At 34.4% G+C, this 22,099-nt stretch overlaps 1 protein-coding gene across 3 annotated transcripts in view; it reads left to right on the top strand.

Annotated features, from left to right (window-relative positions):
* The window catches only part of LOC138712208 (acyl-CoA Delta-9 desaturase-like), a 39,595-nt gene extending 19,005 nt beyond the window's left edge, over nt 1-20,590 (top strand). For all 3 annotated transcript variants that reach the window (XM_069843727.1, XM_069843729.1, XM_069843730.1), the window contains 4 exons: nt 1,296-1,426; nt 12,824-13,029; nt 14,116-14,298; nt 17,807-20,590. In XM_069843727.1, the coding sequence (XP_069699828.1) occupies nt 1,296-1,426; nt 12,824-13,029; nt 14,116-14,298; nt 17,807-18,197 (911 nt within the window). In that variant the 3' untranslated portion in view covers nt 18,198-20,590. The remainder of the gene's footprint in view (nt 1-1,295; nt 1,427-12,823; nt 13,030-14,115; nt 14,299-17,806) is intronic.
* The last annotated feature ends 1,509 nt before the right edge of the window (nt 20,591-22,099 follow it).

Here is a 22,099-nt window from a genome sequence, read left to right as displayed (position 1 = left end):
CACGTGTAAATCGCTCTTTTGGTCTCATTGTAATAGTGTCGTCAGACGATCATCCTATGGTTTTTCACGTCTTTTTTTTTCTATTTGGGCGATATTTGAAATTTGGTTTAGAGCTCTTAATGTCTTGCATTCTGTTGACATGTTGTAACTACATTTTTATATTTATAACATCTTATCTTAAACCAAATGTCTCGCCGTTCGATGTATAATCATTCTTTTCAGTACTTAATTCAGAATGCCCATGTGGGTTGACTTCATTTTATATGTGTTATGTTACTTTATTTTAAGCAAGAATATGGGATATTATAAAACATAAATGCAGTCAGTTATTTCAGAATCATCTAAGTGGAAGTTTATAAAATATATATCCCTAACGTAATTTAATCGTATAATTAATAAAAATTGTTCAGTTTCCCATAAATAAACGTATAAATATAAAAACGAGTTAATTAATTTTTCTCATTATCCCAACAAAATAAACTTATAAATATAAAAAAGAATTAATTAATTCTCTCATTATACACCAACAAAATAAATTATACATTTTAAAATAGGATAATCAAAGAAACATAATACATAAATATACCGTATAAAATTCTGTAGGATCTCAGCACTTGGTCTCGTGTTGTTTTCAGTAGGTATGCTACTGTAAAGCAAGCAATCGCATGTTACATACTATCGATGTACTTATTTACCCCGCCACACCTTTTGCGGCGAAGGAGGGGAAGAGTAGAGGTGCTAGCGAGCTGAACTGTTTACACTGCGGGCGACGTACTCATGGCGAGCTCATGCTGACGTGACTGCTAGAAACTGCCAGATCCCCATTTTTTATATTAATATTATACAAACATTAATTTCAATTTTGTGAAAAATCTGTACGTGATGTGGCATTTTAAACGTTATATTCTGTTTTAGCACACAAACATACTCGTACGTAAAGAACAGCAATAATTTTCATAAAGTATTTTCATCGCAGTTCTGTGTTAATGGCATCAAACAGTGAATAACGATTCTTACAGGAATACGGTCCTGTGGACTTAAACAATCATCTCTAACAGGAGGAAAGCACAATAGGGCTGCGGTGCAAGTCTTCGGACTCTCCTCCGTAAAAAAAAAATGTAAACTTAGACCCAAGCTTAACTACAATGACATTCTCATCACCACATTCGCTTGAACCCAAACTGGAAATGAACAATTATTAATTATGCAATTAAACTAAGCAAGAAACCAGCTAAGTAACTAACTCAGTCCTGCATTTCCTGCCAGAATATACTAAACAACTTCTTTCTTTCCAGCGCTGTTACTTGTTACGTGTGGCTGCGTCGGAATTACTGCTGGAGCCCATCGTCTCTGGTCTCACAGATCGTATAAGGCCACCTGGCAACTAAAGATCATACTTGGAATATTTCAGACAATTGCTTTTCAGGTTTGTATTATAATTTATAATAAAACAAAATGCATGTTTCTGCAGGGACTTAGAGAATGAGAGTTGAGAAGAGGGACGAATTGCAATAGTATAAAAATAAATCTATAGTAGGCCTACCGCATTTTCTCGAATACCCCGCGCCCTCGAATAAGCCGCACACACCACTTTTGAAAGTAAAAAAAAAAAAAGAAAAAAAAAGAAAAAAAAAAGAAATCAAATGAATACAAATTACAAAAATAAAACTTTCGACAAATGTATTAATAACAAATTAAAACAATTAAACACAAATACACACTGATGAGAGTATATAAGTTTCATCACCAGTTTTTAGGATGGATGCAATAGATGATACTTTGTTGCCTCGTATTTTCTTCAAGCGCTCCCAATTTATTATATTTTGCGGTGTTTGGTGCGATAGTGAAAATAAATATGACAACCAGGAAACCCTTTTGCTCTCTTTTATAGCGCGTCTAGCTACAGCTCTAAGTTGTAGAAAGGTCAACTTGTTTCCTAAAGTCGGTCTCTTTTATGTTTGTAAATGGCTTTGTTTTTCTTCTTACTGTAATTATTGTCAACTTAAGTCTTCATTCCACCGTCGTTTCCTTTCAGTAAAGAGGATACTCTGTTTAGGAATGCTTGTTTCAGCAGTTTTAAGAATCATTGTTGTAAATCTATCAATGACATCATTCATTGAAGTATTGTTGAATTCGTGGGTATGAGTTAATTTAGCGAAATTATTTTGGAAAACAGATTTGTACTTTGCCCAGTTATTTTTGTGAAGGTTCCATTTATTGATTCGTATGTTACAATTGTTTTGTAGATTCTTTTTGCAGTAATATAAGGAGATAGCTTCCTAAGGGAGTTTCATAGGCAGACCAATGATAGAGAAGTGCAAAGATCTATATTGCTGAGAGTATTATGGCTGACACAATGAGTTGGTCTTGTAGAGTTTAGTAGAACTAGATCTGTGTTGTCAGTCAAAGTTTCTATTATTCTGCCGTTCTGATTTGTATTAGAACAGGGCTGGGCATATTACGTGATTCTGAGAAATGAGCGCTGTGTGCTTTAAAGAGCGGGTCTTGCGAGCGGTGTGACGTATGCATATTGTACGTCATTCAGTGTCGGTGCAGTGGTGACTGTGCAGTATGACGGCGAACTTTGAAGACGGAGCTTCCGCTCATACACTAAAGCGTCCCGCTACTCCCAATACTTTTAATGTATCATGGGTGGAGGAGTTCATTTTGGTAGAGAGCAGTGGATTAGGAAAGTGTTTAATTTGGCATAAAACACTCCAACTGATTAAGAAGTTCAATATCCAACGACATTATTCTTTACAACATGCTACTGAATATGACAAATATGTTGGTAATGAACGCCATAAATTAATACAACTTAAAGAAAATGTTTCTCAGGTACATTATAAGTAGATAAGAAATGACGGGAACCGCCTGGAGGTAGGCTGGCGGTATGGAGGTAGGGGGTTCCATGTGACGTCAGAAGTGGGCGTGGCCAAAGTATTACGTCATTGTGGGCGTGGCCAAAGTATTACGTCAGACGTGGGCGTGGTCAAAGTATGGCGTCATGGGCGGGGCTTAAATTATGACGTCACGGAGGGAGTGGGGGGGCTTAAATTATGACGTAGGAAAGGGGCGTAACGTCATAAATGGCAATCTAAGAGTTCAAGGTTAAAGTGTGACGTAATGCGGGTATGTAATGGCATGACATGTTTATCTCCTCAATGTGGGGGGCTTAAATTATGACGTAGGAAAGGGGCGTAACTTAAATTACGTAAAGGTTAAAGTGTGACGTCATGCACACGTGCAGGTATGTAATTGAAGTTGTGGTATGACAAGTTCATACATGTTTATCTCATCAATGTTGCTATGTGTGCAAATATAAAGCTGAGTCATATCCGGCAATTGTTCTAGTTCATACATGTTTGAAAACTGCTATGTGTGCAAATATTACACATCCGGCGAAGAATTAATCTATCACACTTAAACACATACATTCTTTTTCTTAAGATTCTAATGTAATGGTAATTTAATTGATTGGGGAATGGGTGTTGGAATGTGGGACATAAATGGATAAAAAATTAATCTAGCACACTTGTAAATTAAACAGGATGTGGCTGAAGTGACGTTATAAATTTGTAATTGAAGTTGGAAATGGGGGAGGGTGGGGTTAAAATGTACTTTAATCCAATTGTTGAGTAATTGATCAAAAATATTAAGATTCTAATGTACTGGTAATTGAATTGATAAATAGTAATGGGAAATGGAAATTGGAATGTGGGAATTATTGATGGCGTAAATGGTTGTACTTTAAACCAATTTATAAAAAAATTAATCTAGCACACTTGTAAATTAAACACATACATTCTTCTCATATTATTCCAATGTAATACATTTTCAGTGGTTTGTTTAGCGTATTTAATACATTATTACCAACATTAAATTCATCAGAATGTGACATTATTATGATTTAGAGCAGTAATTGTAGCAGATAAATCAACGTAGATAAATATTGCATGATGCAAATAATATGCAAACTGTTAAATTCACATCCGGTGAAGACGCAAGTGCTGAATAATGGCCAGCTATCCAATGGATGTCCTGAAACTGGTTGTACTTTAAGCCAATTGTTGAGTAATTGATAAAACATGTTAAGATTCTAATGTACTGGTAATTGAATTGATAAATAGTAATGGGAAATGAAAATTGGAATGCGGGAATTATTGATGGCGTAAATGGTTGTACTTTAAGCCAATTTATAAAAAAAATTAATCTAGCACACTTGTAAATTAAACACATACATTCTTCTCATATTATTATTATTCCAATGTAATACATTTAATGTAGATGTATATGTTGTGTAATGCATAAGTGTGCAAATATTATGCAAGCTTGCTGAATCACTTCCGGCGACGATGCAATTGCTGAGTAATGATAAAAGCATGTTCTTTAAGCATCTGCAACGTGTCATATTACACAACTATTGCATGATGCAAATAATATGCAAGCTGTTAATTCACATCCGGTGAAGACGCAAGTGCTGAATAATGGCCACCTTATTATTATTATTATTATTATTATTATTATTATTAAGGCTCCAATTTAATACATTTTGAAGTAACATTTATTGGATTGATTAATAATTTAATACATTTTGAAGTAACATTTATTGGATTTATTTTAAGCCATACATTATTACCGAAGCAGTTCGTAATATAGTAATTGCTTCTTCTTCTTCTCATTATTATTATTATTATTCGTCATAAAGAAGATTAAAGTGTGACGTTATAAATTTGTAATTGAAGTTGGAAATGGGTGAGGGCTGTTTATAATTTGAAATACATACGTCATAACTTAAAGTGTGATGTTATAAATTTGTAATTCAAGTTGGAAATGGGGGGGGGGAAATTTGATAAAATTCTAATGTAATAGTAATTTAATTGATAAATAGTAATGGGTAAGGGCAATTCGCAAGTGTTAATTGAAATTGGAATGGGGGAATTATTGATGGCGTAAATGGTTGTACTTTAAGCCAATTGATAAAAAAATTAATCTACACACTTGTAAATTAAACACATACATTCTTCTCATATTATTCCAATGTAATACATTTTGAAGTAAAATTGAGTGGTTTGTTTAGCGTATTTAATTTAAGCCATACATTATTACCAACATTAAATTAATCAGAATGTGACATTATTATTTCGTAATACAGTAATTGTAGCAGATAAATCAATGTAGATGTAGATGTTGTGTAATGTATAAGTGTGCAAATATTATGCAAGCTTGCTGAATCACTTCCGACGACGATGCAATTGCTGAGTAATGATAAAAATATGTTTTTGAAACACCTGGAACGTGTTATATTACACAAATATTGCATGATGCAAATAATATGCAACATATATGTCACAAGATTACTATTTTCGACAAGGTGTAACAAATATGTCACAAGATTACGATTTTCGACAAGGTGTAACATATATGTCACAAGATTACGATTTTCGACAAGGTGTAACGTGTATGTCACAAGATTACGATTTTCGACAAGTTGTAACATATATGTCACAAGATTACGATTTTCGACAAGTTGTAACATATATGTCACAAGATTACGATTTTCGACAAGGTGTAACGTATATGTCACAAGATTACGATTTTCGACAAGTTGTAACATATATATCACAAGTTTACGATTTTCGACAAGGTGTAACGTATATGTCACAAGATTACGATTTTCGACAAGTTGTAACATATATGTCACAAGATTACGATTTTCGACAAGTTGTAACGTATATGTCACAAGATTACGATTTTCGTATCAGTTGCAATGTTTATCACAAAGAAAGCGGGTGTGAGACTAACTTGTTCTCTGATTACATATAACAGTAGAGAATATCGATATGATGGTATAAATCATTTGGTACAATATATCCCATTCAAAAGTCGCAGGAGATGTCTGCAAAAAGGGTGTAAGAGCGTTGTTCGAACACAATGTTCAAAGTGTCTTATTGGATTATGTATAAAGTGCTTTTACTCATATCATATGTTTAAAAATGTAAGTATGTGTTACTTTTTTTCTTACTCAGTGCATTGTATTTATTTTTAGGAATAAATATATACGCATAATTTTATGTTGTTACTATTTTCTTTTACCAAGCACATCCCCATCCCCAATGACTAGGTTCAGTTTAATCATTGACATTCTCACAATTATCCTCAGGTTTTATCATACAAACATGTAATGAATCCACCGCTCCCAAATCAATAAGCTACCACTGGAATTATATCATATTCTTGTAACATATATGTTTAGAATAATCTCAGCTTATACACCAATTCTTAAGGATTATTAATATTTGAAAACCAATTCTTAATATTGGAAAAGGATTACTAATATTTGAAAGGAAAGTGTTATAGGTTAATAACCCATTCCCCATTTGGAACTCTAAACGAATCCCAACCCTTTGGTTATGTGAGATGGAAATGGATGGTTAAGACATAAAAGAAATTACAGTGCAAAACTATTTCCGAAAAGATTCTTCATAATCAAGCTTAACATTCACCACGCTTCATCATGGTCACTTTTTTTACACTCAGAGCATTTAAATTGTGCGATTTCTTCTTCTTCAGCTCAAAGCGAGACTGGAGATGCAGTATCATCTAAATTAAAATTAAAAATAAATATTGTGAGACATTATTAACGCTATGGCTGCTATTACACTACCAAATTTTTTTTTGACAAAGATCTTTTATAAAATATGTGATAGTGTAATAGTTGTATAAATTCGAGCGTATTATTCATCATCTTGCCCCCCCTCCCACTGCTGTCTAAACTTGTTCAATATCAATTATTCCAAACTGCAATACTTCTTTCATTACACTTCTAAATAATTCACCTCATCATCCAGCCATATTACCTCCAAGGTCATTATCAAAAACATGTTTTTATCATTACTCAGCAATTTCATCGTCGGATATAAAATTAGCAACCTTGCATAATATTTGCACACATAGCAGATAGCTATTATTTACTTGTAATCAATACAATATTTGTGTAACATAAAACGCTGTGAGAACAATCGCCGGATGTCAATTAACAGCTTGCATATTATTTGCATCATGCAATATTTGTGTAATATAACACGTTCCAGGTGTTTCAAAAACATATTTTTATCATTACTCAGCAATTGCATCGTCGTCGGAAGTGATTCAGCAAGCTTGCATAATATTTGCACACTTATACATTACACAACATATACATCTACATTGATTTATTTGCTACAATTACTGTATTACGAAATAATAATGTCACATTCTGATTAATTTAATGTTGGTAATAATGTATGGCTTAAATTAAATACGCTAAACAAACCACTCAATTTTACTTCAAAATGTATTACATTGGAATAATATGAGAAGAATGTATGTGTTTAATTTACAAGTGTGTAGATTAATTTTTTTATCAATTGGCTTAAAGTACAACCATTTACGCCATCAATAATTCCCCCATTCCAATTTCAATTAACACTTGCGAATTGCCCTTACCCATTACTATTTATCAATTAAATTACTATTACATTAGAATTTTATCAAATTTCCCCCCCCCCATTTCCAACTTGAATTACAAATTTATAACATCACACTTTAAGTTATGACGTATGTATTTCAAATTATAAACAGCCCTCACCCATTTCCAACTTCAATTACAAATTTATAACGTCACACTTTAATCTTCTTTATGACGAATAATAATAATAATGAGAAGAAGAAGAAGCAATTACTATATTACGAACTGCTTCGGTAATAATGTATGGCTTAAAATAAATCCAATAAATGTTACTTCAAAATGTATTAAATTATTAATCAATCCAATAAATGTTACTTCAAAATGTATTAAATTGGAGCCTTAATAATAATAATAATAATAATAATAATAATAATAATAATAATAAGGTGGCCATTATTCAGCACTTGCGTCTTCACCGGATGTGAATTAACAGCTTGCATATTATTTGCATCATGCAATAGTTGTGTAATATGACACGTTGCAGATGCTTAAAGAACATGCTTTTATCATTACTCAGCAATTGCATCGTCGCCGGAAGTGATTCAGCAAGCTTGCATAATATTTGCACACTTATGCATTACACAACATATACATCTACATTAAATGTATTACATTGGAATAATAATAATATGAGAAGAATGTATGTGTTTAATTTACAAGTGTGCTAGATTAATTTTTTTTATAAATTGGCTTAAAGTACAACCATTTACGCCATCAATAATTCCCGCATTCCAATTTTCATTTCCCATTACTATTTATCAATTCAATTACCAGTACATTAGAATCTTAACATGTTCTATCAATTACTCAACAATTGGCTTAAAGTACAACCAGTTTCAGGACATCCATTGGATAGCTGGCCATTATTCAGCACTTGCGTCTTCACCGGATGTGAATTTAACAGCTTGCATATTATTTGCATCATGCAATATTTATCTACGTTGATTTATCTGCTACAATTACTGCTCTAAATCATAATAATGTCACATTCTGATGAATTTAATGTTGGTAATAATGTATTAAATACGCTAAACAAACCACTGAAAATGTATTACATTGGAATAATATGAGAAGAATGTATGTGTTTAATTTACAAGTGTGCTAGATTAATTTTTTTATAAATTGGTTTAAAGTACAACCATTTACGCCATCAATAATTCCCACATTCCAATTTCCATTTCCCATTACTATTTATCAATTCAATTACCAGTACATTAGAATCTTAATATTTTTGATCAATTACTCAACAATTGGATTAAAGTACATTTTAACCCCACCCTCCCCCATTTCCAACTTCAATTACAAATTTATAACGTCACTTCAGCCACATCCTGTTTAATTTACAAGTGTGCTAGATTAATTTTTTATCCATTTATGTCCCACATTCCAACACCCATTCCCCAATCAATTAAATTACCATTACATTAGAATCTTAAGAAAAAGAATGTATGTGTTTAAGTGTGATAGATTAATTCTTCGCCGGATGTGTAATATTTGCACACATAGCAGTTTTCAAACATGTATGAACTAGAACAATTGCCGGATATGACTCAGCTTTATATTTGCACACATAGCAACATTGATGAGATAAACATGTATGAACTTGTCATACCACAACTTCAATTACATACCTGCACGTGTGCATGACGTCACACTTTAACCTTTACGTAATTTAAGTTACGCCCCTTTCCTACGTCATAATTTAAGCCCCCCACATTGAGGAGATAAACTTGTCATGCCATTACATACCCGCATTACGTCACACTTTAACCTTGAACTCTTAGATTGCCATTTATGACGTTACGCCCCTTTCCTACGTCATAATTTAAGCCCCCCCACCCCCTCCGTGACGTCATAATTTAAGCCCCGCCCATGACGCCATACTTTGACCACGCCCACGTCTGACGTAATACTTTGGCCACGCCCACAATGACGTAATACTTTGGCCACGCCCACTTCTGACGTCACATGGAACCCCCTACCTCCATACCGCCAGCCTACCTCCAGGCGGTTCCCGTCATTTCTTATCTACTATTATATTAGAGTATCATTTGATATTTACATTGCATTATAAGTTATTATACATTTAGTAATATATAATTTTAAATTATACAAGTATTATGATATATAATATAGTCTATCATATTGTATATCATGAACTGTAATATACTATGCTATGATATATCATAATATTTGTATAATTTAAAATTATATATTACTAAATGTACTATAATAACTTATAATGCAATATAAATATCAAATAGATACTCTAATACAATGTATCTGATAAACTTTTTCTTTAAGTTGTATTAATTTATGGTCAAATTATCTTATATCGTATCATATCGTATCATATCATATCATATCATATCATATCATATCATATCATATCATATCATATCATATCATATCATATCATATCATATCATATCATATCTTATATCATATATCATATATCATATATCATATATCATATATTATATATCATATATCATATATCATATCATATCATTTCATATATCATATCATATATCGTATCACATTATATTATATTATATTATATATTAACACAGTGACAATAATGCACTTAGTGAATCGGCTATGAGAAATAGCTACAAAATTTGCCACGAAATTGCAAAGGAATTGAAAACATTCAACGAAGGTGAATTCATCAAGCGATGTTTAATTATATTGGCAGATGAACTCTGTCCACAGCAAGTAGGGGTAGTGGAAGCCATATGCCTGTCTCGTAGAACCGTGGTGAGGATATTGCAGTATGTGCGTATGGGTTATGTAAATAAGCCTAATGATTTGTGTTTGTGCATAGAGCGAAGTTTATTTCATTAAATTAATAAGAGTGTTATAAATTCTGTAATGTACAATGGATTGATGTAATGACTAGAACAACCGTGGCTCTTGTTACATTAATGCAGGGAAGGTAGCTGTAATGTGAGTCCGCCACTGCGTGAGCGTTCTGCTCTGGCTTGGAATTGAAGTGCCTTTCGGAGCGAGAGCAGCTCTGGCCGACTAGACTGAGCCGCTCTCATGCCTGGCCCTGTATTAGAACAACCCCAGACAGTACTGTTGGAGTTGCAATCACTCAGAAGAATGAAAGGCTTGGTAACTGGCGAATTAAATCTTGCAAGTCTTGCAAACTAATTGTATGAATGAGTACACCAATCGCTGCACCCGTCTATGTCTTGTTTATTATTGTAGCTGTTTTAAATCGTTACAAAACTAAAATACAAGCGCTGCGAGTTAGAGGATTTCACAGCAAGAAGTAGTGTTGTGAGTATGTCTAAAATAATGTATGAACACCTTGAGCCAGGCAAAGAGACTAAAATGGGTGGGACGTGTCATCACAGCCCCTCCTCATCAGAAAATTAATTATTAAGTGACAGAAGAGCTTCCAAGAGGACGACGGCCATTAGGAAAATCAGGCTTCAGATATATGGATAATTTGGAAAAGGGCACTGAAATTCTAAAAAGTGAATGACAAGAGAGTGATTTGTAAAGACACAAATCATGGTGAAATATTCATTAACAACAAGAAGTCTCAATGCCGTGTAAAAGCTTAATAATAATAATTAGGCCTATGTTATAATAATAGAGTCAGACATGGATGATTTCTGTCTTAAACCTGCCACTATTTTGGTGGATATTCCGTGAAATAAGTTGTCAATTAAATGTATTATGTTATGTTTAATATAAAAGTAGGCCTATTTGTTAGTTTTTAATTTTATTTTGCACATACCACACGTCAGCGCAACAAAAATATTAACTAAGCATGGTTTCTACAATGTCTGCACGAAGACTTGTGCGACAATCAGCGAGTATTTTCGTATACGCAGAAAAGCCCCCTTACTCTCCTCACTGTTCACATTAGACGTAGGGACCGACTCTTCGCTCCAAATTCACTGTGGTCCTCTTCTGATTCCCTCAAAACCTCGATCTTTTTTTTAGAAATCTATAGATATAGTAAAAGTAAGTGTGCACAATATGCATACATAAAATACAGAAGTATTGGCGTTACAAAGTGATTGAAATGTTAACTGAAACAAAAGTCACAATTTCGCAATAGAGGGTAAAATATTTCGCGGTTATTAGCATATTTCGAACAATCATCAAATTTCGCGTTATTTCGCAAGTTTGTTTTGCTAAAATATGGTATTTTGCGTATCTAGAAGAGTAAATGTAACGAAGAAAGTAATTGTGGAAAATTTCACGCGTATCATAATTACCAATATATATATATATATACGATGTCCAATGGACAATGGACAAATGTATGTGTTTTACGCGACTGTTTTTTTCCCCCCATGCTCAAAATCAATCTTTTCCTTCCCTGAAAATATATTTTTGTCTTTCCTATATTTCAAAGAGGAGTGTCTTTTGTGCTTATTTAATTTTCATCTCTCGCTTTCCTTATCATCCTGTCATCGTAATCTTATTTTGTTATTATCTGGTCGTCTGCAAATAATTAATGACTGGGTAAGTGGTTGAGTGGGTGAGTGGATGAGAGAGAGAGAGCGTACGTGTGTGTGCGTGCACTTGATGAAGGCCTAATGCCTTTCCTTTTCTTGTGTTAACCTACATCTAAGGTCCACTTAAAATCACATACGTCCCTAAAACTTCATAAAATAAAATTGTCCTTGTTTTCCTCCCTCTCCCCACAAAGATCTTCGTATGTTTATTAAAAATTTATTGACATTTAGGCAAAACGTTATTAATATCACATAGTTCAAAAGTGCTTTGTGTGGAGTGTGGCATTGTATAGGACAGAAAGATGGACATTACGACGAAGTGAAGGGAAGCGAATAGAAGCATTTGAAATGTGGATATGGAGAAGAATGGAGCATGTGAAATGGACAGACAGAATAAGAAATGAAGTTGTGTTAGAAAGAGTGGGTGAAGAAAGAATGATTCTGAAACTGATCAGGAAGAGGAAAAGGAATTGGTTGGGTCACTGGCTAAGAAGAAACTGCCTACTGAAGGATGCACTGAAAGGAATGGCGAACGGGAGAAGAGTTCGAGCAGAAGAAGATATCAGACGATAGACAATATTAAGATATATGGATCATATGTGGAGACTAAGAGGAAAGCAGAAAATAGGAAAGATTGGAGAATGCTGGGTTTGCAGTGAAAGATCTGCCTTGGGGCAGAACACTTATGTATGTATGTATGTATGTACGTACGTACGTATGTATGTATGTATGTATGTATGTATGTATGTATGTATGTATGTATGTATGTATGTATGTAGTTCATTTCTGGTGTTAAATATATTAAAATAAAAATTCATTCCGATTTCAGAATCACATCTTTGAATGGGCCCGTGACCACAGGGTGCACCACAAGTTCTCAGAAACAGATGGTGATCCTCATAATGCAAAGAGAGGATTCTTCTTCTCTCATGTAGGGTGGCTCCTTATGAAAAAACATCCTGATGTCATCAGCAAGGGCAAGAAAATTGACGTGAGCGACTTGGAAAAAGACCCTGTTGTTGTCTTTCAGAGGAAGTAAGTACGGCACATACAAAATATACAATGAAAGAGACTGATACATAAACAATCAATTGTTTGATTTTAATTACTTTTTGCATTTTTGTTAGTGAAATCCTGAAACAAAAGTTTTTTTTCTGCCGTTTTCAAATTACCGTAACTCCATAATTATTAATATGATCCATTAATTTATTTACATTGTTTGTCCAAAAAAACCTCAGGAATTATCTCCATAAACCGGGGAGAATTTATATCATATGAATCTCTCTTTGCTGCATTAATTTTTTTATTACCGGCATATATATTTTTTTTAATCTTGTAATTTTGTTTATCTTCACTTAATAAAAAGGTAAAAAGGTAAAGGTATCCCCGTAACATGCCATGAAGGCACTTGGGGGGCATGGAGGTAGAGCCCCATGCTTTCCATGACCTCGGCACTAGAATGAGGTGGTGTGGTCGGCACCACGCTCTGACCGCCTTTTACCCCCGGGAAAGACCCGGTACTCAATTTTATAGAAGGCTGAGTGAACCTCGGGGCCGTTCTGAAAGTTTGGCAACGAGAAAAAATCCTGTCACCACCTGGGATCGAACCCCGGACCTTTCAGTCCGTAGCCAGCTGCTCTACCAACTGAGCTACCCGGCCGCCTCACTCGAATTAATACTGATATATTTCATATAATACGAAAGTATTAGTGCCTTCAAATTTTTAAGCTCTTTAATGTACCAATTAATATGTAAGCTTTTCATTTTTGTCTTTGCTTAACTGGAAAATAATGGTCAAAGCAGTTTAATAGATGAAGGGGTGAGATTGATATATTCCTAAGCCACACAGACAAAATTCTACAGAAAGCACGTTAAAGCTTTAGAGTCCAATGCTATTAGGTGCGGTATCATATTTTTTTCGGCGTATACTTACGTCATGGAAGGATAATATTAAAATGGATTTGAGGGAGTGGGATATGATGGTAGAGACTGGATTGATCTTGCTCAGGATAGGAACCGATGGCGGGCTTATGTGAGGGCAGCAATGAAACTCCAGGTTCCCTAAAAGCCATTTGTAAGTAAGTAAGTGCTGCTGTAATAAAACGTATTTAATATTTAAAGGTACTACCTCATTCTGATGCCCGTGTTAGCGTTCATACTTCCAACAATGCTGCCAGTCTACTTATGGGATGAAGATCTATGGGTGTCATGGCACATGTCTTTGCTTCGATGGACCGCGGGCCTCAATGTCACGTGGCTCGTCAACAGTGCAGCACACATATGGGGCTATAAGCCATATGATCGGTGAGTACAGTGTTATAATACTTTATTTCTGACAAAAATCAGTCAAGATAATGACATTGTCATTTATCAACCAACCTTATCACAATCACTATACTGTAATATATTATATATTATTATACTATAGTACCTACATATATTAGGCCTACAGTGTTTCAAGTGCTGGGTCATGGCCCGGTACCAGGGCCTAGTATCAATTATACTGGGCCGCGAGATATTTTCCTGGAATTTGTAATTTTACTCTTCTAAGCATTTTTTTCCGAATGAATATTATAGTGGAAATATTCTTATGAGGATAATTTTCTTGATCGTGCCGAAAAGCGCAGGTCCAGATCATCTCTGAACTATAAATTCTAAAATCTAACTAAATAACATCTATATAGCAAATTCTATGCGGATGACGTGAATATGTTAGGAGAAAATCCACAAACGATTACTGAAAACGCGGAAATTCTAGTTGAAGCAAGTAAAGCGATAGGGTTGGAAGTAAATCCCGAAAAGACTATATGATTATGTCTCGTGACCAGAATATTGTACGAAATGGAACTATAAAAATTGGAGATTTATCCCTTAAAGAGGTGGAAAAATTCAAATATCTTGGAGCAACAGTAACAAATATAAATGACACTCGGGAGGAAATTAAACGCAGAATAAATATGGGAAATGCCTGTTATTATTCAGTTGAGAAGCTTTTGTCATCTAGTCTTCTGTCAAAAAGTCTGAAAGTTAGAATTTATAAAACAGTTATATTACCGGTTGTTCTGTATGGTTGTGAAACTTGGACTCTCACTTTGAGAGAGGAACAGAGATTAAGAGTGTTTGAGAATAAGGTTCTTAGGAAAATATTTGGGGCTAAGAAGGATGAAGTTACAGGAGAATGGAGAAAGTTACACAACGCAGAGCTGCACGCATTGTATACTTCACCTGAACATTAGGAACATAAAATCCAGACGTTTGAGATGGGCAGGACATGTAGCACGCATGGGCGAATCCAGAAATGCATATAGAGTGTTAGTTGGAAGGCCGGAGGGAAAAAGACCTTTGGGGAGGCCGAGACGTAGATGGAAAGATGATATTAAAATGGATTTGAGGGTATGATGGTAGAGACTGGATTAATCTTGCTCAGGATAGGGACCAATGGCGGGCTTATGTGAGGGCGGCAATGAACCTACGGGTTCCTTAAAAGCCAGTAAGTAAGTAAGTATAGCAAATTAATGTCTATGATCAAACCACTTATTTTTTAATTATAGGTAATTCTTTGGACTTAGAAATCTTTCAACAATCGGAAAAGGGACTACCGCTGTTTATGGCTGGTCATAAAAATTGCCTGCAAACTGATTACAACAATGGATGGCGAATCCTCTGTTCTCAAAACTGAACGAAATGGCATCTGTGTTGCAGATGTCAGTGACCAATTAGCTGGGAAGTAAAAACAAAGTTTTTCCACTTAAATTGTAGATCAAGACAGTCTGTATCTGGATCTCGATACTGAATAGTTGTACTAACTACTGCCTCTTCCCAAGTTCGCATTGCAGAGTGTAAGTGCGTGTTTCAGAACGAATGTCGTGATTTTTTTTAAAGTAACAGGCATACAGATTTAAATATTAATATGAATAAAAGACAAGGGACTTTGCTTAATTTTGGTATTACGAAATTTCGTACTGAAGATGTTCGTGACGCAATAACTAGTGATGCATCCACCCCAAGTCTACAGAGAGATCGCCAGGATATGCAAAAGAAGGGAAAAATTACCAACACACAGAAGAAAAAAATCTATGTTGAATCAAGTACATGGAAAATCACTTAAAATTTTGTTTCTTACAATGCCCTGACAGTGACACTGAACAATTGCCACGACCTCAATGTGTTATTTGTTGTGCTGCTGTTCTGGGAAATGAAGTTATAAAGCCATCGCGACTTTTTCGAGATCTTCAACACAAAACATTGCGATTTAATCAACAAATCCATTGAATTGTTCATGCATAAAAGAGATGCACTTAAAATAAAAAAGAAAATTATTTCCCAAGTTTCAACCACTGGTACTCTTTGAGTCTTAAGATTACGTAGTCCATACTTAATTATTAATGCTTATGTTAGTTCATTATGACGAAGTGAAGAGAAGTGAATAGAAGCATTTGAAATGTGGCTATGGAGAAGGTTGGAGCTTGTGAAATGGACAGACAGAGTAAGAAACGAAGCTGTGTTTGAAAGAGTGGATGAAGAAAAAATGATGCTGAAACTGATCAGAAAGAGGAAAAGGAATTGGTTGGGTCACTGGCTGAGAAGAAACTGCCTCTAAAAGATGCACTGGAAGGAATGGTGAACGGAAGAAGAGTTCGGGGTAGAAGAAGATATCAGATGACAGACGACATTAAGATATATGCATCATATGTGGAGACTAAAGGTAAGCATTCACTACATCGTATCGCATGCATCGGACAAATCGCACGGATCGGAAAAAGACTATCTTTGCTGTAATTGTTATGTAACCGCATTCACTACAATGTATCAGACGTATCGCCTCTCGGCAAATCCGTCCACGTTTCTCGGATGGGCAACTTTTCCGACGCGTGCGATCATGGCCTTCTTTAATAAATCAATTTTAATTGGTCAACTGTTACTATTATGTTGTGCCATGTTCAGTGTCGCGCCAAAATGGCAGAAGGAAAACTTATTTCGCGTGTAGAAAATTGCGAAGAATTATATAATTTGAGGCGTTCCCATTACAGTAATCAAGTCGTTTCTTGCAAATATATTATGTAACCAATATTTCTTTCGTTTCTTCCTCTTCAATTAAGACGCATGAAGCAATTACAAATTCTTATTCGTTAACAGACGTAATTAATAGACCTAACCTCAACTCCTCTGCTTTCAGTAATGTCAATATCGTACGACGTCATGTTTTAAACAGCTGATAGGGGAATCCGATGAGGCGATGAGGTGAAGCCGTTACAGTGAACGCACTGCACTTAAAACATCCGTTGCGTGCGATTCGTACGAGGAGTACGATACGATGTAGTGAACGCTTACCTTTAGAGGAAGGCAGGAAATAGGAAATATTGGAGAATGATGAGTTTGCAGTGAAAGACCTGCCCTTGGGCAGAACACTATGAATGAATGACATTACATTGTATAACATTACATTACATAGAACAAAGCATGATGAGATTTGCGTTGAAGTGTCATGAAATTCCTTATTCCTTTAAAGTTGAAGGGTTAAAAAAAGAGAATAAGCAAGTTTAGTCCATTATTTATGATTACCGGTATAGATAATTAAAATAAAAGGTCATTTGCAGAGAAATATTAATCTGTACCATAGTGGTGATTGAGAACCATGATAGGGAAAGTCATTGCTAAATATTACAGTACCGGTACATATTCAATACCGGTAATGCAGTTTTTCATTTTCAGGGACACATTAATACATAATTTAAGACATGAATATATTTGTTTGTTTAGTTCTTAATTTACTTTGAATCACTAATGAATAATAACTCTCTTTTCTTTGCAGAAATATAAGTCCAGTGGAGAATCCTATTGTTTCATTCTTAGCATATGGAGAAGGTTGGCATAACTACCATCACGTTTTTCCATTTGATTACAAGACATCTGAATTGGTTTTCACCATAAATTTCACCACTGCTTTTATCAATTTCTTCGCCCTCCTTGGCTGGGCATACGATCTTAAGACTGTTTCAAAGGAAACAATTAGGAAAAGAGTAGGAAGGACAGGCAATGGTTGGTATAAAGTTCATGGAAATATAAATCAAGTTATCAATGAATTACACTATGAGAGCAAAGAAAATATTTGGGGTTGGGGTGATACAGATATGAAAGAGGAAGATTACAAGTGTGTTGAACTGAAAGATAAGACTGGACAAGAAGAGATTTCACACAATTAAGTACGCAAGTAATGTCTTACCATATTCAGTTCTAATAAATGTACAGGCGGACTTGGTATTTGTGACATAATTTTAGGATGTTTTATGACCACAAGATTATATTTACCTTGGAAAGAACTCTACTTTAATACAAAACATGTTCCGGTTCCAATTTTTTGTTAATGACACTAATCATGCATTGTATCTTCAGTCGACAAGAACATGTATCAGATGATTGTGACCAAAGCGTCTAACAGAATAAATTAGATTTTTACAAAGGAGAATATACAGTTCCCTTATGGTAAGTTTTTTATTTATATCCCATGTTGAAGACTATAGAAACGGGAAACTATAGTATTGATTGTATGTGGTATTGTAGATTGTTTGAGGCGCCCAGTAGTTATAGTTACATGCAGGGTGCGAATTAAGGGGATAGAATCCTAGATAGAGATACCATATCGATAGCCCAGAACCAGACTGTTCTAAGTCTATTTTACTATTTTTTTTCTTTCAGGAGAGCTGTTTTAAGCTCCTGGCATTCAAAGCTTCATGAAACAATTTGGAATAGCTTCATAGCAACCTTACGGAGAGGAATATTTACAATTTCGTTCGATTCATACATGCAGACAAAGAACTGGAACACAATGAAACACAGATTTCTTTCTTATAAAAAGTTGAACTTAGAACAGTCATCGATATGTAACATTATTATTATCCTAATTCGATATGGTTCAACACTTGGTCGCACTGAGTTGCTTATCTTGTATCTTGGTCATAATAATAATTATATCCATGAGCAGGCTTAAGATAAGATATGTAATTCCTAAGTTATTCATTGTTGTCAGCTTGCCGGTGATAACACATTAATATTATTTTCTTTGCTTACTTTATACTTTATAAAGTATACTCATATTAAAACAATTATATTTTGTGAGGAGGGAATAGAAGTTATCCCTGGCAGGGATAACTTTCCAACAGGGGGGAAATCTCCCTCCATCCCCCATTAATTCGCCCCCTGGATATGTCGATTGATATAGTAGTTTTGCTTGTAGTAATTTGGGAGATCTCAGTTAGTATGGTATTATTATTGTGACATTATATTGCTTTATCTCATGATTTAGCTAATTTTGAGAAGTCCCATTGTTTCTTTTTTTCATTGTTATTCAAGTCTGATTGGTTCCATACTTGTAATTTGTCTTCACTGTAGTAATATTTATGCATTACATTGTAAGAACTCCTTTGATGTCGTCAATTACTTACGCCAGAATATTTGTATTGTTATTTTATTGTATTTCAATATGGTTAGGATTTTAAGTGTGATTTTCATCTTTTCCTCTCCTTGCCTTTTAAGAAGTAACACCATTCTATGTCATTAGTAATGACGAAACTGAAGAGTAATGACTCATTACTCTTCAGTTTAATCTTCAGCGTATAGTCAGACTGTTCTTGATGTACTTCTCAGCTCTTTGGTTCTACTAATACGGTGATGGCCACATCAACTTCTACAATCTTACAACAAGCAAGATGAACATTCATCTGTGCATCAACTACATCTTCGGTCTACTATGGTGACTTCCATACATTATTTTATTTGATCCGCTGGACATTGCAGCAGGCAATGCAGTGGCTTAAGAAGAACACAATCTATCAATCTATTCAGTTCTGAACTGTGTTGACTTTGGTACTATCACAAATGTTACATTTAATTAGTGATCATACTTTAAACGGTTTAAGTGAAAGAAGTGCCCTTTTTTCCATCCTGCTAGATTATGATATTTTCTCTCCTATCTCCTATTTTTGTATACTTCTGTTGGCGACATCATTTTGGTCAGCCCAATGATATATTACTCTGTTGAACTGTGTATTCATTACGAAGCTAACTGTGCGAGTTTCGTATGGAACACTACACAGGGCCAGTTGAATAGTTCTGGTCTCTGAAGGTAACCTTGCCTATGGTAGTCACTCTGTGAAGGGAATCAGATGATTTGTTTTCTGCATCTCGATTTAGCATTGGCTCTATAATTATCGGAAGATTTATTTGATTTGATTGTTTATATTATTTAGGATTCTAAATAGTAAATTGTACAAGGTTACAGCACTTCACTTTCATTATCGGTACTTGTTTGATACAGCGAAGTTAAATTGAGCCAGCTAAATTCAGTTCACTGAGCATCTTGATTTTCCATCATATTGTCCGATTCACTATTAGGATTTCATCATGTGTTTCAAGCTTACGAAATACTGCTTCATCTATTGTCAGATTTGATTATACATTATTTGTACTTGGTACTATCATACTGGTATGAGTGAGATTTAGAAGCATTATTGTGATATTGCTGAAGATCTAACTTCTTCACTTGATTATTATGGAATCAACCCTTCTTCTTGTTAATAAATATTATATCTTACAGAAACCTGACTCTGTTTATTGGGTCTCTGGTGGGGTTTATTCCAGCAGCTTCTACATTGCACGTGATCCCTTTCATTAACCCTCTGACATTTATTTTACATCATGTGTGATGGATGGTTCGGGAGGGGAACTGACGAAGGGTACTATTCCTGTATAATATTGAACCACTCCGTACATTCTGCACAGAATATATCGACCATTATTTATAAAGCTATTATTAATATGAAAGCTGTAAAATTGTTATGTTATGCTAGTATTATGTATCGAAATACAATTTAATTAATTTTCTAAGAAAATTAGAGTGTATTAGTAAGAGAGGAGGCTATTATATGAAACAAAGAGTCAAAGTCTGCAACGAAACATAGAAAATGTGAACTTAATATTTAAATTGACACAATATAATGTTACACGACAATAAACAATCAAACCGAAATTAAAAAAATTGAAAGATTCCCCTACATAAGTCAGCAGAGACAGGTAATGTCAGAATATAAGGTTTATTTGATGAACACTCTGTATCTTAAAAACTACAGCCAATTTGGAAAACCATGGGAGATTAGGATTCACCAACACCAAAATACCCCATATTCCTTGCAACTTCCCTGGCACCTTAAAAAAGAAGAAGAAAAAAAAAAAATTTGTTGACCAGTTTTATATTTTGAAAAATAAGAAAGACTGAACTTGTAGTATAGATGCAAATAAATTCAAAGGAGAAACTAAACAAATGCTTAGATGACATCAGGAATGGTATGAAAACATAGACGACAGCAGCTTTATATTGTGGTATTTCACTTAGCACCATTAAAAAATAAACTCAAATGCAACCTTATGTAAAACCAGGCCAACCAATAATATTCATAAATGAAGAGGATAATGTATTTGCAAAACATCTCGACAAGATGACAGAATTTGGATTTCCAATGGGCGAGAAAGATCTACGAATGACAATAAAGCGCTGTCTTGACAAAACAGGACTCACAATGACTAATTTCAAGAACAATATGCCTGGTTATGAATGAGCAAAACTTTTTCTAAAATGTAGTCCAGAGTTGACAGTCAGATTATGCAGCAATATTAAAAAGGGTCGTGCAGCCATTGACGAAGAGATTATATCAATGAATATAATAATATAATATAAAATACATAATTTCCATTATGACCTCCAATTTGCGTGTTTTCTTAATTAAATTGTCATGTGAGTATCATTTCAATCCATTTTATCATATCAGTTGAGTAAACCAGCACTCATTTTGAGGTTACAGTGGTTCCAGATAATCCTAAATATAGTGTACTATCCTAGTTGGAAAGTTGGGGCAAAGTTACCCCATGTCAAGGTAACATTGACCCAATATTTAAAAAATTATTAACTCAGATAAACATAAAGCAACATATCTGCTATGCTTTAGGATCCATTATTACTTCATACAGAACTCTTTCTAAAATTTTTAATTAAAATGAATTAACAAACACATAAATTACAAAAGTTTACTTTTAGAATGGTAAAAAAAATTGA

Source organism: Periplaneta americana, chromosome 13 (assembly GCF_040183065.1).
Source record: "Periplaneta americana isolate PAMFEO1 chromosome 13, P.americana_PAMFEO1_priV1, whole genome shotgun sequence".
Taxonomy (NCBI): domain Eukaryota; kingdom Metazoa; phylum Arthropoda; class Insecta; order Blattodea; family Blattidae; genus Periplaneta; species Periplaneta americana.
The sequence above is the reverse complement of the archived record's forward strand: the minus strand, read 5'-3'. Positions and strand labels throughout refer to the sequence as shown.